The sequence below is a fragment of the Ostrea edulis genome, chromosome 4 (genome assembly GCF_947568905.1).
Source record: "Ostrea edulis chromosome 4, xbOstEdul1.1, whole genome shotgun sequence".
Taxonomy (NCBI): Eukaryota; Metazoa; Mollusca; class Bivalvia; order Ostreida; family Ostreidae; genus Ostrea; species Ostrea edulis.
The window spans coordinates 4,456,121-4,481,612 of NC_079167.1; the positions used below are offsets into that span (position 1 = coordinate 4,456,121).

The 25,492-nt window shown below is 35.3% G+C and overlaps 1 protein-coding gene and 1 long non-coding RNA gene across 2 annotated transcripts in view; one reads left to right on the forward strand and one right to left on the reverse strand.

Annotated features, from left to right (window-relative positions):
* The window catches only part of LOC125668843 (fatty acid synthase-like), a 29,055-nt gene extending 12,863 nt beyond the window's left edge, over positions 1-16,192 (forward strand). The window contains exons 13-23 of the mRNA XM_048903278.2: positions 64-243; positions 8,626-9,817; positions 9,907-10,043; positions 11,054-11,331; positions 11,463-11,820; positions 13,282-13,404; positions 13,506-13,729; positions 13,837-14,175; positions 14,285-14,531; positions 14,641-14,883; positions 15,401-16,192. Of these exons, the coding sequence (XP_048759235.2) occupies positions 64-243; positions 8,626-9,817; positions 9,907-10,043; positions 11,054-11,331; positions 11,463-11,820; positions 13,282-13,404; positions 13,506-13,729; positions 13,837-14,175; positions 14,285-14,531; positions 14,641-14,883; positions 15,401-15,624 (3,545 nt within the window). The 3' untranslated portion in view covers positions 15,625-16,192. The remainder of the gene's footprint in view (positions 1-63; positions 244-8,625; positions 9,818-9,906; positions 10,044-11,053; positions 11,332-11,462; positions 11,821-13,281; positions 13,405-13,505; positions 13,730-13,836; positions 14,176-14,284; positions 14,532-14,640; positions 14,884-15,400) is intronic.
* Positions 16,193-17,854: 1,662 nt separating this feature from the next.
* LOC125649633 (uncharacterized) lies at positions 17,855-24,355 on the reverse strand. The gene is made up of 3 exons (XR_008802162.1): positions 23,947-24,355; positions 18,628-18,715; positions 17,855-17,975 (listed from the first exon to the last, which is right to left on the reverse strand). It is a non-coding gene; the product is annotated as an uncharacterized LOC125649633 (long non-coding RNA).
* Between the last annotated feature and the right edge of the window lie 1,137 nt (positions 24,356-25,492).

Here is a 25,492-nt window from a genome sequence, read left to right on the forward strand (position 1 = left end):
ATTGGAGAAAATATTATACAAATAGGATGGAGGTAAATTACTTTCCTGTTATATGTTTTCCAGGAAAATATGGAGAGCTAATTTGGAAGAACAACTGGATTTCCTTCCTAGATACAATGTTACAGATGTCAATTTTACACCTTTCTGGTAATGGCTTATGTCTCCCAACCAGAATTAAATCGGTCACAATAAATCCACTCCACCATGGAAAAAATGCTTATACCAACGAAAAGGATCAGCCAGGTAAAGAAAACTCGTATATCATTTTGCTTCATTATCCTATTGCGAAAGGGGATATAGTGACGGACTGTTCGTGTGTGGGTGAATTTGTGTGCAAGTGTATGTGTAAGTGCTATACAGCTACATTACTTGCTTGATTGATTTAATACTTCACAGGTAGGTATGTTACAAAGAGAGAAATAACTCTATTGATTTTGGGGTTATTAAGAGAGAAATTACTCTTGGTTTTGGGGTCAAATGATGAAAGGTCAAGGTCACTGCAGGACGTTATAGAAAAAGCTTGTAGACAATATACAACCAACGTGTTTTACTTGATTGATTTGATACTTTGAATGTTGCTTTGTTATCAAAATATTAAATGATTTCGTGGTCAAAAGTTCAAAGTCACTGCAGAAGTTCATAGAAATAACTGGTAGCCACTCTACAGGCCACTAAGTTTTTCCTTTATTAATTTGATTCTTCACTGTAGTTTGTTATCAAGAGAGGGATAATCTTATTAACTAACCTGCGTTAAAGCTTTTCTGACCGAAATTTATCGTTGTTGTCGTTTGCTTTGGAGTTGTCATTGTAAAGTTTTCATATTTTCATATTCTCCAAAACAATTGAGCCAAATTCAGCCAAACTTGGCACAGAACATTCTTCGGTGAAGGGAATTCAAGTTTGTTCAGAATGAAAGGCCATGACCCTTTCAAAGGGGAGATAATCATAAAAATGCACAAATATGGTGGAATGATTAGAACATATTCCTCTCAAGAACCACTGGGCCAGAAGAGCTGAAATTCATGAAAGCTTCCTGACATAATGCAGATTCACGTTTGTTAAAACCATGGCCCCTGGAGGCACAATATACGGGATGAAAGATTTACAAAGAAATATATAGGGGAAACTTTTAAAATCTTCTCAAAACCACTGGACCAAAAAAGTTTATATTTACATGAAAGCTTCCTGACATGGTGTAAATTCAAGTTTGTTAAAATCATGGCCGCGAGGGGTATAATAATACCATATTTATATAGCACCTTTTTCATACACTATGTACGCTCAAAGGTGCTTTACAATGCATATATATTCTTGTTCTTCATCTTCTTTCAACTATAGTCCAGCTGGACATGCCATTACTGGTGATGTTGAAATTGAGGACCTCAAATCACTTATTCTAAAAGGTCCTAAATACAGAGAACCTCGGTCTTTTAATTGGCGACAGAACTTCATCTCTATTATGAGTTCTGTAGAAGATTATGCCAGACGATGGGCTAAATATGAAAAAGAAGAACTTGATACATTGTCAGAATGGGTTAAAAGCATAAGAGGAATATTAAAATCCCGCATTCGACATATGAAAACAAAAGTACGTACCATTTATCCTTCTGTGTTTAGTAAACCAGAAGTTATAATAGAATTAGATAGGTTACATGAGGAATATGTTTTGGTTCCAGCTGACAAAGCTAGTAACAACATTGTCTTTGTTTGTAAGGCTCATTATTACAACTGTATTTTCAACGAACTTGGCATTAATTCCACTTTTGGTAGTCGTACTTATACTCCAACTACCCTTTCAAAAGATGAAATTCTTTAAAATCATGCTTCAGTTTTAAACACATTTAATATCCCAGTCAATGGGTCAAATGAATATGAGTTACCGTACCTATACTGGATTCCTAAACTACATAAAACCCCTTACAAACAAAGATACATTGCTGGATCCAGTAAGTGCTCTACCAAACCCCTATCTTTGCTCCTCACGAAAATATTAACAGCTGTGAAGGAGAAACTTCAAACTTACTGTGCGACTACATATGCCAGAAGTGGTGTTAATCAAATGTGGATTCTAAAAAATTCTAAAGAACTTTTAGTAAACTTGAAATCGCAGAATTTTCCCCAAATCAATAACATTAAAACCTATGACTTTTCAACACTATACACGACCATTCCTCACAATAAATTAAAGACTAGACTTTTTGATATCATAGATAGTTGCTTCTTCAACAAAAATGGAAAACGGAAATATTCATATCTAGTGATCAGTCATTCAAAAACTTACTTTGTTAAGCACCACTCTGATTCCACGCACAAGTACTCTGAGGTTAAAATAAAAAATATGCTAGAGTTCCTCATTGACAATATCTTCGTGGTCTTTGGTGATCAGGTCTTCCAACAGTCTGTTGGAATTCCCATGGGCACCAATTGTTCTCCTTTGTTAGCTGACCTGTTTCTATATTCATATGAAGCAGACTTTATTCAAAAACGTGTGAAGAAAAAATATCTCGCTGTGGCCTTCAATTCGACATTTCGATATATCGATGACGTTTTATCTATTAACAATAATAACTTTCATTCATATGTCGATTTGATATATCCCTGTGAGCTCGAAATAAAGGACACCAGAGTCGTCCACGTCTGCATCATACTTAGTTAATTTATTGAAAGTAGACATTAACGACAAACTGACAACTCAACTGTATGACAAACGGGATGATTTCCCATATTTATGTAGCAATATTCCATTATCACCTGCATATGGTGTTTATAATTATATCTCAACTGATTCGATATGCAAGAGCTTGTTCTGCGTATAGTCAATTTTTAAATCGAGGTAAGCTACTGACAAACAAGTTGATGGTACAGGGGTTTCAACAGTCTCGATTGAAGTCAGCATTTCGCAAATTCTATGGCCATTATAACGATCTAGTTCGTCAATACAACCTATCATTGGGTCAAATGCTGTCTGACGTGTTTCATACCGATTGTTAAGCCGTTCTTGGCACACTGATTTTGACTGCGGATAACTCCGTTTACCTGAACAGGATATAGGGGCTCACGGCGGGTGTGACCGGTCAACAGGGGATGCTTACTCCTCCTAGGCACCTGATCCCACCCCTGGTGTGTCCGTGTTTGCCCAACTATCTATTTTGTATTGCTTATAGGAGTAATGAGATTGATCACTGTTCGTTATCTTCACCTTGCAGTTATACCTTACAACAGAATGTTATACACATGATACAAAGAAAATTAATAAAACATTAAAAAGCAATGATATAAAAGGCGTTATCACATGTAAAACGTATACAGTACCAATTTTGATGCACCAGATGCGCATTCACATGTAAACAGTCCGTAGCTGTACCTATCCTGATTGTACATATAAAACATGAAAACACAAGATACCATAAATATGTAATAATGAAATACACACACACGCACACACAGCATATAATGTCTCAGTTATGATACATTAAAACATAGAATTTTTTGATAATTTTTATTTTTATTTTGATAAAACATCACAAAATGGTACTCGAAAACTAAGACACGGTCAAAACAGATAAGATAATCTTCATGCACTGAAACAACAAACACGAATGACTGAAATGATAGAAACTAGTCTTGGAAAACTTGATGGAAAAAATGTGTTTTCGGTGACTTCTTGAACGAACACAGTGTTCTACAGTCCCTTACATGTTCTGGAAGGGCATTCCACAGTTTTAGAGCTATTGTTCTGAAACACCGATCCCTGTACGTAACGGTTCGACTTTTTGGAACAACTAGAGTGACTGATTGTTTTATAGACCTAAGATTTCGGGTAGGCTTATATACCTCTAGTAATCGTTTGATATAAGTTGGGCACTCATCATGTAAGGCTTTGTAAGTATAAGTAAGTATCTTATATTGTGTCCTATACTGCACAGGTAACCAGTGTAGTTCTCTTAATATTGGAGTGATATGGTTATAACGAGAGGTCCTGGATATGAGACGTGCGGCAGTGTTCTGAATATGTTGGAGCTTGCTCAGGACTTTCTTTGGAACACCAACCGGAGAGCGTTACAGTAATCTATCCTTGATGTAACTCGGGAGTTCACAAGAGATTTACTTGCTTCTGTTGTTAAATATTTTCTGATGTGGCCTATTTGCCGCAACTATGCATAACAAGATCTACTGACAGATTTCACTTGTTTCTCCATATCCACCTTGGAGTCAAACATGACACCAAGATTCGAACGCAGGTTGAAGGATTAATTTGTGAGTTACCTACTGTCACTGAAACGATCTGTCAAAAATAAAACACTTTCATTATATGACTTCATTGTTTCAAACGACTTTGACATTGTTGCTCTGACGGAAACATGGCTTGGAACTTTAGTAGATAAAGCATGCATGAATGAGATTGTTCCAACTGGCTACACGATTAAGCAGGTTCCTCGGTCTGGAGGTAACCGTGGCGGGGGAGTTGGAATCATCTGCAAGTTAGGCATCGATCTACGCGTAACTGCAACCAGTAGAGACAACCATTATTCTACTTTTGAGTTACTAGATTGCAATGTAATTATAAATAGTTACTCATTACGTATAGCTGTTGTGTATAGACCACCATCTACACGAAAAAATGGATTAACCACTAGTGCATTCCTGAATCAAGAATGGCAGAAGTTTTTAGCAGATTGCGCTACAACAGATAGTAACGGGAGACTTGAACCTGCATCTTGACATTACAACACATAGAGACACGATCAGGTTCAATAGTATCTTGCAGTCTTGCGGCATGCAGCAACATGTGAATGAACCAACGCATGTCCGTGGTCATACACTGGATGTGATCATTACCAGAGATACTGACAAGATTGTTTCCACGGTAGAAGTGATCGATCCTGGTTTATCAGATGGTTCTGGTAATGTGTTGCGTGATCATTTCGCAGTAATCTTCAACGCATGTGCCTCCAAGCCTGCTCCTTTGAGGAAAACAGTTACTTACAGAAAACTCAGATCCATCAATGTGGAGTCTTTCAGGAAGGACATTGAAGTGTCAAAGGTTCTGAAGGACTCTCTAAAACCTGTGGACATTGAAGAGCCAGTTGCTACATACAACAGTTGCTACATACAACAGTTGCTACATACAACAGTGAACTTTCATTCCTTGTTGAAAAGCATGCTCCACAACGTGCAAAAACAATTATAACGAGCTATAACTGTGTTGGGATGCCAACACAAATGTCTCCGAACACCTCCCCATGTCAGAAATGGTTTTTGATGCCAGATATGCACTCAGGATCCTCAAAGAACCCTAGAAACTAAATTTGGCTTAAATCCGAGGGACTTGATTTTTGGACGCCATTTTCTTCAATGGCGGCCATTTTGAAACATTTGAAAATTGATTGGAAGGAAATACTGATGCTAGAAATGAATTGTGGACCCTCAATTGACCCCAGAACCCTAATGTTGTAGAGATTTTAACACTTTCAAAAATTTCGGTATATGGCGGCCATTTTGAAAATGGCGGCTGAAAAAAATGTTGATGGTGGAAATGGACTCGGGGTGACCAAATTACCCTAGAAATAGAATTTGGTTGAAATCCGACAACCTTGAGTTTTTGACGTTTTTTGGCCGCCATCTTGAAACGGCGGCCATTTTGAAAAGTTGATTGCACCCCTCCTAGTGACCCCCTATCAGCTCACAAAGTTTGAAGTGGATCAGTCGAAGAACTTTCACAAAATCGTGCAGAAAGATAAGAAGAAAATAATAATAACTAGATGCGATCTCGTTGCGAGCAACGAGTGGGTCTTCCGTCCAATTTTAGATGTGATGAGATAAGAATTTGACTGAGATTTTCGTTCATAAATAATGATACAAATATATTGTCTAGCCGTACAATTTAGCTTCGGTAATGTTTTACAAATATTGATCATTTAAGTGTTATAAATTAAAGACTCTCTGCCCTCTCGGCCACTAATTAAAGGGGTCAGCCTTTTTTTGAGAAAAAAGTTAATAATGTTATTTACTGGGATACAAATTCGACTGATCAGGCGAGTCATGTCGCCCGGAGGCCTAAATTTGATATCATTCTAGATATATCTCGCAAAACTGAACAAATTTTGTTCTACATGTCCTATGGAAATTTTCTTGAGAAAGAAGTTATTGATTGCGACATTTATCAGACTGTGAAAGCGAGTCATAAGGCCCGTGGGCCTTTTTCTTGATATGGTTTGAAAGATCTTGCAAAACTGAACAACTTTTGTTCTACATGTCTAATCAAAACATTCTCGAGAAAAAAGTTAGTAATTGTGACACTAATTAAACTTCCGGCGAGCCATGAGGCCCGTTCGCCTTTTTCATGATGTTGTTCGAACAATCTTGCAAAACTGAACAACTTTTGTTCTAGATGTCTTATTAAAAGTTTCTTGACAAAAATGTTATAGATTGCAACAATAACCCAACTGTTCAGGTGAGCCATGAGACCCGCAGGCCTATTTCTTAACATCGTTAGTTAACGCTTGCGAAACTGAACAACTTTTGTTCTAAATGTCTTATCAAAAGTTTCTCCAGAAAAAAGTTATTGATTGTGACACTAATCAAACTGTTCAGGCGAGCCATGAAGCCCGTTCGCCTTTTTCATGATATTGTTCGAACAATTTTGCAAAACTGAACAACTTTTGTTCTAGATGGCTTATTAAAAGTTTCTTGACAAAAACGTAATAGATTGAAACAATAACCCAACTTTTCAGGTGAGCCATGAGACCCGCAGGCCTATTTCTTAACATCGTTAGTTAACGCTTTCAAAACTGAACAACTTTCATTCTACATGTTTGTCAAAACTTTCTCGAGAAAAAAGTTATTAATGTTATTGATTGTGATACAAATTCGACTGTTTAGGCGAGCCATGACGCCCGGAGGCCTATTTTTTTATATCATTAGACAGATCTTGCAAGACTGAACAACTTTTGTTATAGATGTCTTATCAAAAGTTTCTTGACAAAAATGTTATAGATTGCAACAATAACCCAACTTTTCAGGTGAGCCATGAGACCCTCAGGTCTATTTCTTAACATCATTAGTTAACGCTTGCGAAACTGAACAACTTTTGTTCTAAATGTCTTATCAAAAGTTTCTCCAGAAAAAAGTTATTGATTGTGACACTAATCAAACTGTTCAGGTGAGCCATGAAGCCCGTTCGTCTTTTTCATGATGTTGTTCGAAAGATCTTGCAAAACTGAACAACTTTTGTTCTGAATGTCTTATTAAAAGTTTCTTGACAAATATGTAATAGATTGCAACAATAACCCAACTGTTCAGGTGAGCCATGAGACCCGCAGGCCTATTTCTTAACATCGTTAGTTAACGCTTGCGAAACTGAACAACTTTCGTTCTACATGTCTTGTCAAAAGTTTCTCGAGAAAAGAGTTATTAATGTTATTGAATGTGATACAAAATTGACTGTTCAGGCGAGCCATGACTCCCGGAGGCCTATTTTTTATATCATTAGATAGATCTTACTTTTATTCTACATGTCTCATGAAAAGTTCCGTGAGAAAAAAGTTAATAATTGTAACAGAAATGCAATGGTTCAGGCGAGCCATGAGGCCCATGGGCCCATTTCTTGATACGGCACGAAAAATCTCAATAAACTGTACAACTTTTGTTATATATGTCTACACAAAATATTTACGAGTAAAAAGTTATGATTTAAAACGTGGAAAAAAATTGGGCACTTTTTAAAACTCCATTTTCGACCCCTACCGAGCTTCCATACTAGGCACTTCCGGAAATTTTGAAAACCCAAGTGCACAACTACAACATGTCATCTAACATCACTGAAAATTTCGGCTCTCTAGCTTTAACCGTTCTTTAGTTTTAATCTGGACAAAATGACCATTGAAAAATCAGTTAAAGGGCGATAACTTTCGACCGGAAGTAAAATTTTCAAAAATAAAAAAATTTGTATCAGGTTTAGATCATGATACATCATCCCTGAAATTTTCAAAGAAATCCATCCAGCCATCTCTGAGATCTAAAGATCCATTGGGCCAGAGAAGTTTACATTTACATAAAAACTTCCTGATATAGTGCAGATTCAAGTTTGTTAACATCACGGCCCCCGGAGGTAGGATGGGGCCAGAATAGGGGTTGAAAGTTTTACATACAAATATATAGTGAAAATTTTTAAAAATCTTCTTCTCAAGAACCCCTGGCCCAGAAAAGTTTACATATACCTAAAAGCTTTCTGACACAGTACAGATTCAAGTTTGTAAAAATCATGTCCCCGCGGGGTAGGTTGGGGTCACAATAGAGATCAAAGTTTTACATTCGAATATAAGGGGGAAATCTTTAAATATGGGTCAAGGTGACTCAGGTGAGCAATGTGGCCCATGGGCCTCCGGTTGAATTTGGAATCAAAAGGTCAAGGTCACCACAGGTCCTAATAGTAAAAGCTTATAGACATCGATTGTGAGGGGATATGCAGAGCTCTTGTTTCAGGATCATTTAGTCTAGTGAGAAGAAGATTCTTCAATATCACAGTACATCCAAAATACAATGTGTATACTATTTAGTGTCAGTGGTTTGAGATTATTTTTAATTAAGTTAATCATTAAAGGTTAATGCCTATTGGTTTTTTAGTTTTGTTTGTGAAAGTTGATGAGTACACAGACAGATGTTGGTCAGGAGGAGTGACAATCCATGGTCTGCATGCCACTACTGCTCCACGGAGACAGCAACAACACAAACCTCCCATGCTGGAGAAGTTCGAGTTTGTCCCATATATTACACACAACTACATCAACCAGACACCTGATCTCAAGAGCTATGCTGCACTGTGTAGACACTATGCAGTACAGAGTTTGAAGAATCTACAGCAAAGCACTTCTAGTGTGATAAAGCAAGAAACGCTCCAGACCATTTTAGCAGAACTTTCTGAGGAATGTCAACTATCAGTGGAAACTGTCTTCCCATATGAGGCAAGCACATTGTTGCTGGACCTACTCAAACAACAGATGAATACCAGCCATATTGAGAATGATAGACTAATGACAAATCTTTCACAGCCAAATGTTTTGAAACCTGCCTTGGATATTGTGATTGAAAACTGTATAAGTTCAAATCTCAGTGTCTTGGAAGTGGAAGCAGGAAGTGGCTGTTTGTACAAGAGTGTTTGTCCTCAGATGTTGTCACACCCGATGATGAGCGTCAACTACAGAATTACTGGCTCTACAGATCACGTTACTCAGGAGGACAAAGATCTCTACAATCTAACACCAGAACAATGGAGCATCTCAAATGCACCACCTAACATAAAATCATCCAATCTGATAATCCTACAAAATGTGCTTCACAAACACGCAAATCTCAAACAAACTCTCCAAAATGTTACCCAAGCTCTTGATCAGCATGGATTTCTCTTGATACAAGAAGTGACTGATAACTTCCCAATCATGCTTGCAGTGCTCTATTTGCAAGAAAAGCTACCCAGTATTGAGGATCTTGACATAAGATCTCTTTACTGTTTCTGCAATGAAGACCGTTGGATCCAAATATTCCAGGAAATTGGTTTGACTCTCCTATACAAAAGATCCGATGGTATCATGTCATCCCTGTTTTTACTACGCAAAACGGAGCCCAAAGTCCCTGTATCAGTAATGGATGTAAGCTGTTATAGTTGTACATGGTTTGAGGATATGAAGTCAAAGATATTGGAATCGGGAAATGGAAAATCTAAGAAATTGTTATGGTTGTTGGCTAACTCTGGTGTTCCAAATGGAGTAGTTGGTATGGTGAACTGCTTGAGGAGAGAAGGAGGAGGTGCTAACATTAGGTATCTGATATAGATATGAATTGGATTACATTTCTATGACGGATTGTGTAATGGAAATGTTTGATTAATCTTCTTCATTTCTTTTACAGATGCATCCTAAATGGGGGTAAAGACAGCTTAACTCTTACAGAGGAAGTTTTCACAAATCTTCAAGAGAAAAATCTAGTCATGAACATTTTCAGAGATGGAATTTGGGGATCATATAGGCATCTCCCTATTGAAGAAGGTAAATAAAAATCTTTTAAGTTCAAACGCTTCCTTCAGAAAAGAGGGGCATATTGCTGTCCACCTCTCTGTTGGTAGATAATACAAAGCCCAACTGATACAATCTGATAGATATATTGTCTATAACATCTTGATGACCCTTTTAATTTTCAAGTCAAACGATCTTGAATTTCTGCTATGAATACATTGTATATTGTTCAACTGATAATGATGGACCCTTTCCCTAATCATCAATAAACTTCCTATTACCCTTAGTAATTTTTGGGTCAAAGGACTAAATTTTCATAACAAAAGCTACACTTTTTACAAATTTCAGTATGGAAGATAAAGAGTTATATATGTTTTACAAACATTTCTTTTCACAAAATTAGTGTATTTTATATCCAGTGCAAGGAACTGCGAAGGGTAGAACGTTTTTAACCATACGGTCGTCAGTCAGTCCGTCAATCCTATTCTTGTCAGCACAACTCCTCTGAAACTGCAGAACAGAATTTCATATAACTTTATATTTGATACGCACATACTATGCAGATGTGCATATTTGCAAAAAATTCTTATTTGATTTTTTCTGGAAGTTAAGCCCCTTTTGAACAAAGACGTTTGTCCAGAATCTACTATTTGATGCAACTCGCGTGACACCAGTTTTCAAACTATATCAAAATATTTTGAAATGTCAAAATATTTCTGTTTTAATATTTTACAAAACTTGCATTTCTAACTTGAGTAGTGCAATCTACTTACATGCATGACAATAGTGCAGTATAACACAGAGACATAATAATTTGTTGTAATTTATGCATTGCAATCATTGTCATTCATTATGTGTAGCATTGTCAGTCGTTGTGGTGTATGTGAGCTTGCTCACTTTTACTTTCATTTCTACACTAACGGTGATGCTAATATTATGACAAGGATTCATCATTAAACACATTTATATTCACAGATATTTGGAACATATCTTATTGATAATGATAAAAAGAAAGGATTAAAGTCCTTTCATTATATTCACAGAAAAGAAGTCTGGTACCCATGCCTATGTTAATATTTTGACAAGAGGGGATTTGTCAAGTCTGCACTGGGTGGAGTCTCCTCTTAAATTCTCTCGTTCAAAGTCCCTGTGTTCTGTCAGTTATGCTGCTCTTAACTTTCGAGATGTAATGTTGGCAACTGGAAGACTGCCACCTGATGCCATTCCAGGAGATTTAGCTCAGCAAGATTGCATTTTGGGAACGGAATTTTCAGGATATAACACAGAAGGAAAAAAAGTCGCGGGCTTAGTTCCAGCGAAGGTATCTGCTGATAAAGTCTGTAAAGCTAAAGTTTTAAACAGTAATTTTGAAACATTTATCTCTGAATAAGATGAATCAACTATAGTTCTAACTATCCATATACAATGTAAATATAAAGATTTGCATTTCAGGGGCTTGCAACACATGTTGATGTAACTCCAGAATTCCTGTGGTCAGTTCCTGAGAACTGGACTTTAGAACAGGCAGCTACTGTTCCTGTTGTTTACTCTACTGTGTACTATGCCTTGGTCATTAGAGGGAGGATAAATCCAGGAGACAAAGTCCTGATTCATTCTGGTAGTGGTGGAGTAGGACAGGCAGCCATTTCTGTAGCCCTACATCATGGATGCGAGGTCTTCACTACAGTGGGGTCTGAAGAAAAAAGAAAGTTTTTGAAGTCAAGATTTCCTCAACTTCAGGATGACCACTTCTGCAATTCAAGAGATGTTTCATTTGAAAAAAATATTCTAACTGTAACCAAGGGAAAAGGTATTCAAATGTGTGTTAAAAGGGTCTTTAAAAATGTTAAATTGCAATTGTATATTTACTATGCGAAATGTAGGTGTACTTGCTGTAAGTTTGCTTACCGTAGTTGTACTTACATTTATGGCATTTATATTATTATATTTTAGCATATTTTACACAGTGCTTAGTGCACTCATATAGCACAATGCTGATGGTGTTAATTTTTTACTAGGACAAATAGGCCATGACCCACAATAAACTGCACTTAAATTTTGTTTGATAACATACTAAAAAGAGAATACTTTTAGTAAATTTTGATGTAGAGTGCACCTGCATGAAAGAGGCACATGGGCCACAAGACTAAACTGCGTCTCCTTGGCTCTTCTCTTTAAGATTTTAGTTCCGTGGGTATCCAGGTCGTCAGTATCCCTTACTTGTTATGAGAGGTGACTAAATAGGGTGATTCTTTGGATGAGTCCGCAAAAACCAAGGCCCCGTGTCATAGCAATGGTGACATCTCCATATGAGTGAAACATTTCCCGAGCAATATTCAACCAACCAACCAACCACCCTAATCCCATGACAAATTTTGACCCTATATTACCACCCCCAACTTTGCACCATGGGATTCTTACCTAACTGAACTTGAATCAAAGATTATACTTATTCTCATCTAAAACTTCATCCCCTATTGAGGCCTAATCTTCCCTAATGTCGGATGAGATTCAGATCGGCTGAATATTTGGACTGACGTCTTCAGTCCAACTATTCAGCCCAGACAAATCTCAGCCGAGATTAGATCTTCCCTACCCGTAATCCACAGGCTGTGATTTGAAGAAAATTGAATCTGCATTAACTGAGAATATTAATATGACTAACCATAACATAACATTGTTCCTTGTGAGCAAAGGGGTTTTCCCTGTATATTCCATTTAAAAATTTGGTTCCCATATTGTGGCCCAACCTTACCTCCCGAATTTTCATGATTAAAAACAAATTGAATGTTCACTAACTGAGGATGTTTGCATATAATTATGATGAATCATGGCCCTGTTAGAAGATTTTTACTAGATATCCCTTTGTAAAACTTTGATCTCCTATATTGTGGCCCAATCTTACCCCCAGGGCCATGATTTGAACTAGTTTGAATCTCCATCCATTAAAAATGTTTTGTCTTTCTGGTCCATTGATTCAAGACTTTTAAAAGATGCCAACATATCTCTACTTTTTCTTAATTATCTCCCCTTTGAAAAGAGTATGACTATTTATTCAAACAATTTTGAATTACCTAATGATACCCATGGCAAGTTTGGTTGAAATTGGCCCTGTGGTTCTGGAAAAGTCAAAAATGTGTAAAGCTTATGGTAGGACCAAAAACTGCTGGACAAGAAGTGATAAGAAAAACTTACTTGAGCTTATAGCTCAACTGAACTAAAACAAAATAACTACTGTTGTAATTGATTATCTTTCTATCATGGGTTGCAGGAGTTGATGTTGTTTTGAATTCCCTCTCTGAAGAAAAATTACAAGCCAGCTTACAAGTTGTAGCCCAACATGGAAGATTTCTGGAAATAGGAAAATACGACCTCTCGAATAATACTGCTTTAGGTATGCAACATGTAAACTCCTCATGAAAATAAAATGATATACATATATACTGTTTTACACAGCATACTACATTGATTAATGACTGATTTGATTTTGCCCAGGCATGTCAATCTTTCTGAAAAACATAAGTTTTCATGGTATTCTGTTGGATGCCTTGTTCGATGAGAACAACACTGACAGGCAGAAAGTGTCTCGACTGGTAGATGAAGGAATACAATCCGGTGCTGTGCAGCCTTTAAATAGCTCTGTATTTGGAAATGATCAACTAGAGGAAGCTTTCAGATTCATGGCACAAGGAAAACATATTGGAAAAGTTCTCATCAAGGTGGGATTAAATATGGCAGATTAAGAATACATTTTGAAAAATGTGTTTTATTATTGATTTTCTTTAGAGAAGGCATGACTTTACCAACTGAAATTCATTTTCTGTAGGTTTCAGAGAATGGTGCTAACACTGCATCTCACAACTTATCAATTGTCCCAAGAACCTCTTGTCATCCAGGCAAAGCCTACATAATCACTGGAGGACTTGGAGGATTTGGTCTGGAGCTCTCTGAATGGCTGATTGAGAGAGGTGCTCAATGTCTAGTTCTTACATCCAGGTCAGGGATCAAATCAGGATACCAGAAAAGGAAACTTCAAAAGTGGCACAAGAAAGGAGTTCAAGTCATTGTGTCTAGACGGGATCTTCAGAGTGAAAAGGACACAAAACTACTGGTGGAGGAGACCAGTCAAGTGAAACCTGTTGGAGGAATATTCCATCTAGCTATGGTTAGTTTCTTTCTGTATCAGAGTTCTTTCCTTCAAATATTGATGTATTAGGATCTGCAGTGGGTAAAGATCACTTAATTCGATAATTGGAAACAAGTCTTATGTTTAGGTCTTGAAAGATGGACTGATAGAGAATCAGACAGTTGATCAGTTCCAGAGTGTGTGCCAACCAAAAGTGTTTGGAACTATGTACCTTGACAGAATTACCAGGAATGTATGCAGGGAGAGTTTGGATTGGTTTGTTGTTTTCTCTTCAGTCAGTTGTGGAAGGGGAAATTCAGGGCAATCCAATTATGGCTTGGCCAACTCATTTATGGAAAGAATTTGTGAACATAGAAAGATGGAGGGATTTCCAGGTAAATTAAATGATAGGTAAAGTTCCAGTTTGGTTAAAAGAAAATATACAATTTTCTGTAAAACAACATCTTTGATAAATGGAAATGAAAGAAGCTTTTTAATTTGCAGGACTTGCAATCCAATGGGGTGCAATTGGGGATGTTGGAGTTGTTTTGGAAACCATGGGCAATAATAATTTAGTGATTGGTGGAACACTTCCTCAGAGAATGATGTCATGCTTATCCACTCTAGACCAGTTCTTAAATAGATCAGAACCAGTTTTGTCTAGCTTTGTTCAGGCCGAGTCCAAAACTGAGACTAAAAGCAGTGGAAGTGGACATGATCTTGTCCAAGCTGTTTGCAACATTCTTGGTATGTATGACTGTAGCCTTTGCATTTCTACAGTAGAACATTCACTTTCTGACCGGGAGGTCGTGAGTTCAAGCCCTACTCATGCCACAACCGCGTCAAATATAAAACGTAAATATAGGCTGTGAATGATCCTTCTCCCACGCTTGTCATTTAGAAGTGAGAATTATGAGCTTTAAAGGGGAGGTACTGTGATGCAGCAAGCGTTGGCACGTTAAAGAACCCTCACTGCTACAGTCCTTAGCGGTAAACATAGGTCTAAATTTGTGGTACTTCACCTACAACTGGTGACTTCTCAATTTGAGTAAAAATTTCTCAAACAGAACAGCAAAGAAACAGTTGTACATCCAAATATCTTGAATAAAGACTTATAATCTATCTCTGATATTGAAGTTAACCATCTCTAAAAGATATACTAACATTGTCTGAATATCTATGGATTTCTTTCTTTTGCTTAACACACTGAATTTAGCTTCAAATGGAATGTAAAGTGTCATTTATTGTTAAATCAACTTTGAAGGGGTGAAAGATGTGAGCACTATCAGCATGGATGTCAGTCTAGGTGACCTTGGTTTGGACTCTTTGATGGGTGTAGAAATCAAACAGTTACTAGAGAGAGACTATGACTCAGTTTTGTCCACAACAGAAATCAGGCAACTCACCATCAAGAAGTTGCAGGAATTGTCCAACAATGGATGCCAGCAGCAGGAGCCCGAAAATAAAACAGTCAAGATGATTCTTTGACATTTTATCAAAAACAAATGTTAGTATTAACAACCTGTTGTAGTATATGTTTGTGTCTTTTCATGACAAATGTTGATATTCCTTCTCTTTAGGTGTGTTCTGGAGAATTGAAGGTTGAAATTGTACCAGGCAACCATGAAACTTTCATACGGGGAGATAATGCTGTTGTTACTGCCAAATATTTCAACTCGTGATCTTCTGGAACACTCAATGACAGATATGATGTATCGGTACTGTTTGAAAATTATTTGTTATACAGAGCATGTTTAGATTGTGAAGTATTGAAGGACAATATACGCGAGTGAAATGATATTTTAAAGGTATTTTTAGTTTCCAAATTCATATTACTGATCTTTTATTTGTGTTGTTCAGCATTTTCTCTTTTCATAAGTGTTACTTGCAGATTTTTCCATGCTATTATTTATTATTTACAGTTATGTTCAACTGCTTGGAACGGATCATGATTTTATCCATATCAAGCTTTTTTGAGGAATTTGTTGCATGTATAAAATTATTGATATTTTAACATTTCAAAAAATACAAATTAAAAAATATTTAAGTATTTCATTGTTCTATTATGAATTGATGGCTTTGATACATGTAAATCAAACCACTTTTCAAAATGACCGTGAACTTCACCTAACCGAGAAAAAATTATTAGCTGCAATGAATTCCTTATATAAAACTCGTCTAGTACGATGAACTTGTATAAATTTTAACAAAAACCTTATTTAAGGCTTGTTTTTCATTAACAAATGAACTTGAAATTGTGGCTATTTTCTCAGCAGTATTCCTTAATCACAATATCGTATCCAATATTGTTCCATAAAAAGTGGGTCTTTCCACTGAATTCCTTAAGGATGTATGATACACCTGAGACATTTGATATGGATGAAAAGTGGAGGATATGTACAACAATATTTTGAAATTGAAAACTTTCAAATTTACTTTATTTAGTCAAAAAATGCAGGTTTAGTTGAAATCAATCTGAGAAAAATTTAAAACCCCTGCTGGACTCGAACACGCGATCTACAGTTCTGCAGTCGACGTGCTTCTCTCTCTCTCTCTCTCTCTCTCTCTCTCTGCAGTCGACGTGCTAACCTACTGAGCTACTCGTCTATGCGGGAATGTTTTAAATGAATAGACAAATATTGCTGATATTTATATTTTTATCCATGTTTTAAAAGGAAGTCAGCCATTATGACGATGTAGGGTACATTCTTAATTGGTGAATATTCAAACTTAAGTTGACTGAGATTTAGTTGAAGTGATGAGTGTCCAGTTGACTTTTAAAACTTGTAAATATATTTACTTACATAAAAAATACTATGCCCCTATCTCTACTCCTCGCGTAATTATTAACTTTTGTGAAGGAGAAACGTCTGTTGTATTGTGCCAGAACATTTGCGAGAAGTGGTGTAAATCAAATGTGGATTCTCAAAAATTTACTTTTAATAAATTCAAAATGACGAAACTTTTCCAAAGTCAACAACATCAAAACGTATGACTTTTCAACACATGACACCACAATAGTTGATATCAAACACATGACACCACAATGGTTGATATCAAACACATGACACCACAATGGTTGATATCAAACACATGACACCACAATGGTTGATATCAAACACATGACACCACAATGGTTGATATCAAACAGAAGCTGGAGTTCGATTTGAACATATTTTATTGTATAAGTGCATATTATACAAACGATTTGAACACAAGTTTTTTTTCAACTAACAGGGTTTCACAACTGTTGATATACTAATTAATGTTATAAATAGACATAATCATTTCTTAGTTAAGGATGTATGGGACTGACATCAGAGTAATTAAAAAATCCTAAAAATGAGTGAAATAGATAGTATTGTACTCATTTTATCGAAAAAAGACATTTTTTAGATAGGTTCGTGAGTTCGTTTCCATGGTAACGAACATCAAAGATACCCTTGCTGGAGACATTATAATTGACTGAAATTTACTATTTGTCTAAAAGGGGGTATGGAACTGACATCAGAGCAGTGAAAAAATTCCTAAAGTGATTAAAGTAATTAGCATTAGTTTTAATTTAACAGAAAAATTCATTTCTAAATAGGTCTTTGAGTTTGTTACCATGGTAACCATCATCAAACATATCCTTGCTGGAGACATCATATCTAGAACCTGTAGAGAACCCGGAAGTGTATGGCTGACATCAGAATAATTAAAAAATTCTAAAATTGAATGAAATGGATAGCATTATATTTATTTTATCAGAAAAAGACATTTTTGACATAGGTCCGTGAGTTCGTTTCCATGGTAACCGTCATCAAACATATCCTTGCTGGAGACATCATGTTCAAAACCTGTAAACAAAAAATGGAAAGGTATGACTGACATGAGCATAATTAAAAAATTCTAAAATTAAGTGAAATGGATAGCATTATGTCTATTCTATCAGAAAATGACATTTTTGACATAGGTCTGTGAGATCGTTCCCATGGTAACCATCATCAAACATATCCTTGCTGGAGACATCATATTTAAAACCTGTAGAGAACCCGGAAGTGTATGGCTGACATGAGAATAATTAAAAAATTCTAAAATTAAGTGAAATGGATAGCATTATGTCTATTCTATCAGAAAAAGACATTTTTGACATAGGTCTGTGAGATGGTTCCCATGGTAACCATCATCAAACATATCCTTGCTGGAGACATCATATTTAAAACCTGTAGAGAACCCGGAAGTGTATGGCTGACATCAGAATAATTAAAAAATTCTAAAATTAAGTGAAATGGATAGCATGTCTATTCTATCAGAAAATGACATTTTTGACATAGGTCTGTGAGTTCGTTACCATGGTAACCATCATCAAACATATCCTTGCTGGAGACATCATGTTCAAAACCTGTAAAAAAAAAAACCCACCAAAAAACGGAAGGGTATGACTAATTTAAAAATTCTAAAATTGATTGAAATGGGTACCACTATATTTAATTTACCAAAAAAAACCACCTGTTTTGACATACATGTTGGTCTGTGAGTTCGTTTCCATGGTAACAATCGTCAAACATATCCATACTAGAGACATTATATTCAAAACCTGTGAAAAATATACGTGTAAGGTTGACATCAGAATAATTAAAAAATTCCAAAAATTACGTGAAATGGATAGCATTATATATATTTACTATCAAATAAATATATATATCAAATATAATAAATATTTATATATAATTATTGCTTTATGAAGGAGCTTTTTAAAGATTTGTTCCCTATATATTCAGATATAAAACTTTGATCCCCTATTGTAGCCCCGGGCATCCTACCCCCCAGGAGCCATGGTTTCAACAAACTTTAATCTACACTATGTCAGGAAGCTGCCATGAACATTTGAACTTTCCTTGCCCAGCAGTTCTTGAGAAGATTTTTAATTGACCTCTCCCTATTTTTGTAATTATCTCTTTTATACCTTTAAAGGTAGCATGGCCCTTCATTGCATGAAATTGGCCTGCTTGTTCTGGAAGTATTGTACTGGAGATTGATTGATTGAATATTGTTTTACGTCCCTCTCGAGAATATTTCACTCATATGGAGATGTCACCCATGCCGGTGAAGGGCTGCAAAATTTAGGCCTATGCTCGGTGCTTAGGGCCATTGAGCAGGGAGGGATCTATCTCGTGCCACATCTGCTGTGACACGGGACCTCGGTTTTTGCAGTCTCATCCGAAGGACTGCCCCATTTAGTCGCCTCTTGCGACAAGCAAGAGGGTACTGAGGATCTATTCCAACACAGATCCCCACAGGATTTTTGTGGAGAATTTTTTATAAATTTGTCAATATATATCTACTATTTCGCTATTATCTCCCCTTGGAGCAGGGTGTTACCCTTCATTTCATCAGACTTAACTTGCCTTAACCCAAGGATGCTTTTTGACAAGTTTGTTTGAAATTGGCCAAGTGGTTCTGGAGAAGAAGTCGAAAATGTGAGAAGTTTACAGACAGTCAGACGATAGACAATGGGTGATCAGAAATGCTCACTTGAGCTAAAAATGAGCTGCATTTCTTTATAAAATCATATCAAAGATAAAAATTCTGCAATCTAAAGTAAAATCAAAATTCCATTTGTAACTAGTTCTAATTGTAACTGGGACCATTACATATGTTCCCCAAACCAGTTAAAAAGTAAAGTCATTGTAAACCTATAGCAAAAATCATTTTATTTTAGCCTTTAATTACATGTAGTACGTTTACTATGATTTACTATGGTCATTTCAGTGCAAAGAAATAAAAGAAAGCAATGCACTTGCATACATGCACACACGAGTATGATTCCGTACTTTTGTTGATGTCATTCTAGTACAGGCCTTTCTATCATATACCCACAGAAAGAATTTCTTAATGTTTGCATCAAGTACAAGAAAGTTATAGTGATTTTAAAATCATCCAATCAGAAATCAGCACACGTGCGTGCACGTGCTGACCAGTAATTTTAACCACACCAATTTGTAAGGAGTACCAAGACACACCTAAAACCTCAAAATCAAAAGAATTTGATGAAAAACCAAAACATTATCGTCCTTCAAAAAATTAACTTTTGAAATATGATGCATGTGCATGCACGTTTGCGTTGGCATTTTTTGTTACACCAATATATAGATACACATATCATCTACTTATGAAGTGAATATCAACTCATTCGCTTCATTAATAAGAGAGTTACAGATGTTTTAGTACATGTATTATCCAATCAAAAAGAAGCGCACGTGCATGCGCGTGCAGATTGGTAATTTTGACAATGCAGATCAGTTAAGGATCTCAATATCTACCTATAATATGAATATCAAACCATTTGAATGAGCAACAAAAAAGTTACACTGATTACAAAATTCGTGTACGAAAAATGTGATGCATGTGCATGCACACGCGTGCAGACAACACAACTATCATTTTGCGTATATACAAATGATATACTATCATCCTAACAAGGTTTCATGTTGATTCCTTGTGAATTCTGATTTTCAATTTTTTTGTACCAAAATTGCAATGCACGTACGTGCGCGTACATGCGCATGCAGACAAATTACTATTGTTTAGTTTTGTGTTTGCATCCCACACTCTTCCATGTTTCTTTCCTGTGGGTGCATTGTTCAAATATTGACAACATGTATTTGAACAATTTTAGGTATCTATTAAAAGAATCAATAAATTATATACATGTAGTTGTGTATGTATAACTTAAAATAAGACATAAAATCGTAATGAAGTATGTGCCCCTATGATATATATTAATAGAATAAATAAACAATATTAAATTTTACAATGAATATCATAAGTATTCAAGATTATTACTTTAGAGGTTATTTTGTATGCAGGGTCCTGTATAAAAACTTATTACTAAGTATAAATTTTGTAGTAAGTTTTCTGGTTATTGGGTCAATGGCAGAGTCAACATAGAGAATTTGATCCATGGTTGTTGAGTGTCCATCATGTTTAGGGGCGAAATCAAAAGACCAATGTCAGGAAAAAAATTTAAATTCAAATAGTTAGGGGGCCTCAGGGGGAGTAAAAACTCAAATAAGTTTTTGTCATCCAACATCGATTTCACTTTAGTGGAAAAAAGACAAGTGGCTGTTAAAAACCACATAATAATATATTACATTTTACCGGTAATGAACATTAAATATTTTAAATGTACACTTTAATTTGTGAATAAACAGAAGTAAAAGTATAACAGTATTATTTATACTCGCATGTTTTGTAACACGTATACGGTACCAATTTTGATGTGAATTTAGTTTTTTGTCAGACATTGAACTTTTGATTTCGCCATCGCCCCTTAACGTGTTAAATGATTTAAGAATTCCTCTCAAAACTTAGAGGTACACTTGCATCAAATATTTGATGTGTGTCTTGCCCAAACTGCATTTAGTATTAGGACTAACTTATTGACAGGTGCAATTATATAAACCTAGATACATTGTACCTTAATGATAGCCAATAGCATATGATATAATGAAAAAGAGCCAAATTAATTCACTGAATCTAACTTTCAATTAAGCTCAATAAAATAATTAGTTAAGGGTACAAATTCAATATATGTGAAACAATAATGGACTTTCAATATTTTGATATAGTCTGTTAAATTGTGATATTGATTTATTACAGTTGAAAAATCAAAGGGTCTTATAAAAGTTACTATATTCACATCAAATACAAAATAATATGTATTAGTAAATAGTTCGAAATAGTTTCAATTTAAATTTTACATAATATCTCTTATTTAGAGAATTCAGAAAATCAAGTATTTTAATAAAAAGACCAGAAGGATATGAAAAGTTAAAAGCCTACCATTATATATTTATTTGCAAGAGTTATGTATTTGCATCAAAATATCTGTATCTATGATGTAACCCATGTTTCTTTTTTATGCACAAGTAACTTATTTTGGTGAGTGTATACTTATTCATGGTGGGCAGTATATACATGTAGGTATGTATGCATTTAAAAAAAACTAGAGTTCCTTGCAAAATTATGCATATATAACAAAAATGTACATATTTATCATAACACCATGCTTGTCATTTTTTCAGTATAGGACTTGGGCAATCTTTAATTTGCATATATATTTTAAAAACAAGCACAATATGATATCATGATATCAAATGCCTTGCAGCAAAATTATCCAGCTAGCTTGACAATTCCCAAATATTGTTTACATGAAATAGATATAGAACAATTATATTTTACTCTCACATGGTATGTGTAACACAAAAAAGGTGAATACAACTAGATTTCATCATTGAATCTGTCTACATGGTCTAGCTGACATTTAATAGTGGACACTTTGGCCCGAAGAAACTAGATAATACATTAGGTGAATAGAAAACTAATAATGTTAAATAAATTTCTTTAATGAAGCGTCTTGTTAAAAAAAATATTTAGTGTTGTACATGTATAATAGTAGTGTCATAGTGTTGAAATTGTTGGGCTGAATTTAAACTTAATTGGCAGAAAATACCTAGCATCCATCTTCCTGCATGATCGAAAAAGGCCATGGTTACCTTACAATTTTATTGTAGTCAGCTATCAATTAGTGTATTACTATTCCTTTGTAATAAAATTACTTTTTTTGTTACTCGGGGGGGGGGGGGGTATTTGAATTACTGAACTGAAAAACAATACTGATACATCAATGAACCTCGGCTATTTACATGAAGTGTTAATATTGGGGCCTAAGGAAGCTGAGTAAACAATTCATATTCTTTTTGTTGTTCAACACATTCATGCTGGCATAGAATTGCAGCATACTGTCATGAATGAGTCAACTTTCACATCTTACGCTAGGCCTATAACTCAATGAAAAATAACCTTTGTTTAAATCATAATTCTAAACTCATTTTTATGAAATCTAAAACATTTATCAAAAAACATTTGATCTGCACATAAATTTTATTCATGATTTCAAAAACTTTTAGCAACATTAGATGCAGAAAACATGCATGATTAATGAAATTTATCATTCCATTTCCTTATATTCCTTTGTAAGAGTGGAACACAATCATATAATATGTGTATGGCTGCAATGTTCCGGGGGGGGGGGGGGGGGGGGGGGGGGGGGGGGGGGGGGAAATAAGACACTGAAACAAGATACTGGAGATATTTGTGCTGTTAATGGTGTAAAGGTTACTATGAATTGAACCTTAATAAGTGGATGAAAATGATTTCAAAATCAATTATATAGTAAAATAAATAAAAGTTGACCCATTTATGGCATTATGCTGTATATTTTGCACAAAGTGAAAATAAATCAAAGCATGTCACTGGGTTTGTATAATTTGTATGTGGTGGTAGATTTTTATAGTGTCCTGTCTCTGTTTTCTGTACTGCAAACATCAACTATTAAAGGAAAAAAAAATCTTACTCATCAATTTATGTAAAACCAAAGATTCACCACTGATCTATTGTGTATATATCCTAGCTTTATATGACCCCTCCTCCAACAGATATTTAAATTTATAGAGATGTATATTAAAACTTGACAAATACTTTAACATATTCATACTCAGATGCAGATGCTTGTATCATACACTTTGTATGTTTGGCTAAATAATTTAGGTTGATCTAGATCTTCAAAGTCTATGAACAATCAGCTGACATTGACAATTTAATAAGCGCCGGTGAATTCATACCCTATTTCAATATTGTTTTCAAGCATCGATTTTCATGGAATTTTTGGGAAGATTTGCACTTGAACAATTTTGTTTTCTTCTTATTTGACGTACGTGCGTACTCGGCATTAATTTATTAACCTGTTAACAGTGATTGACAAACCTGAACACATGTCTTGCGTCTGCGATTGCAAATATAGATGATCCAGCGTCTGGTGTCTTGGTGAGGCAGCTTTCCATCGTCTTCTGTGGGTCAAAAAACCTTGATGTAACGCTGGATCGCTTTAGCTGACTGAAATCCGCGTTTCCCCCGCATTTCAATGTTTCAAAAGTCTCACTATGTTTACATTGCCGAAAAGTAATTAAAGTCGTAAAATTTACGCGATTTGTTTTTATTTCGAATATAATAATATTTTTGTCATAGTTTATGTAAAATATATCTATAGAATTAATTGCATTGTAGATATTATCTAACATACACTCAGAATCAAATTGGAGATGCGAACGACATAGGATTTATTTACGTCATTCGGAGTTGCGCGGTAATTTCAAAATCGTCAGTCCCGTACATCCTTAAATTAAATGAATGTATTTTAAAAAGGTTAATTATTTGAATAAAGCGTGGTGTTAGGTAGTAGTAACAGTTAATCTTCCAGAATCTCAGATGAATTTTTCAACAGAGGAAAAAATATGTTGAGCTTCGTCTCCCCATAGAAATAAGTGACAATTTAGATAATTGAGTAAAATGTAAAAGACTTCTTAATGATTAACTTCTGGCGTTATTATATCTGTTACATACATAGAAAAAATTATACGAGTCCTCAGGTAAATCAAAGGAACAATTGGGACTTTCAATAATATTTTTTCTAAACACATCATAATTCAAAATGCAGTTATGTCTGAGTTTGGTGTGAATGATGTTAAGTTTTCTATTTCCATAACAAAAATAAGATTTATAGGGATATTTTTAATACTGTTTTTAAAGTTACTAAAAGATGCATAGTTTCTGATTGAGATATTTAATTAAATTATTCCATTGCTTAATTGTGTCGGAGACAAAGGATTTCCTTAATAGCTCAAGTCTATATTTAGGAAGAGTATCTTCTCCACTGCGTGTATTATAATTTGATTCAGTATTCCTAGTTGGAGGGAATGTATTTTTAAGATAATCTGAAACTAAATTGTGATGGACTTAAACATCGTACTTAATTTTGCAATTCTTCGTCTCTCTAAAAGTGTCTCCCAACCTGTTTCTAAATATAGTGAATCACGTGATGAAATTATAGGTAAACCTATAGTTATTCTTGCTGTGTACAGTTGAACTTTTTCTAGTTTTTCCACGTATTGTAATGAACACAATTTTGAAATTGAAGTTTGGGGAGATTACAGTTCGGTCTTAGTGTGAAAAATAATGCTTTAGTTTTGGAAGGGTTGAATTTGAATAGCCATTTAGATGACCAGGTGGAGTTCCCTATGGAGAATATCAACCTATTCTTTGGTGATCAGGTCTTCCAAAGGTGTTGGAATTCTCATGGGCACAAATTATGCTCCTTTTATTAACTGACCCGTTTTTAAAAAAGTTTTTACATGAGCAGAAAAAAATCTAAGTGTAGAGGCGAACGACAAGAAGAAGAAGAAGCAGGAAAAATTACCTTGCTGTGGCCCTCAACTCGACATTTAAAGACATCGATGACGTTTTATTAATCAAC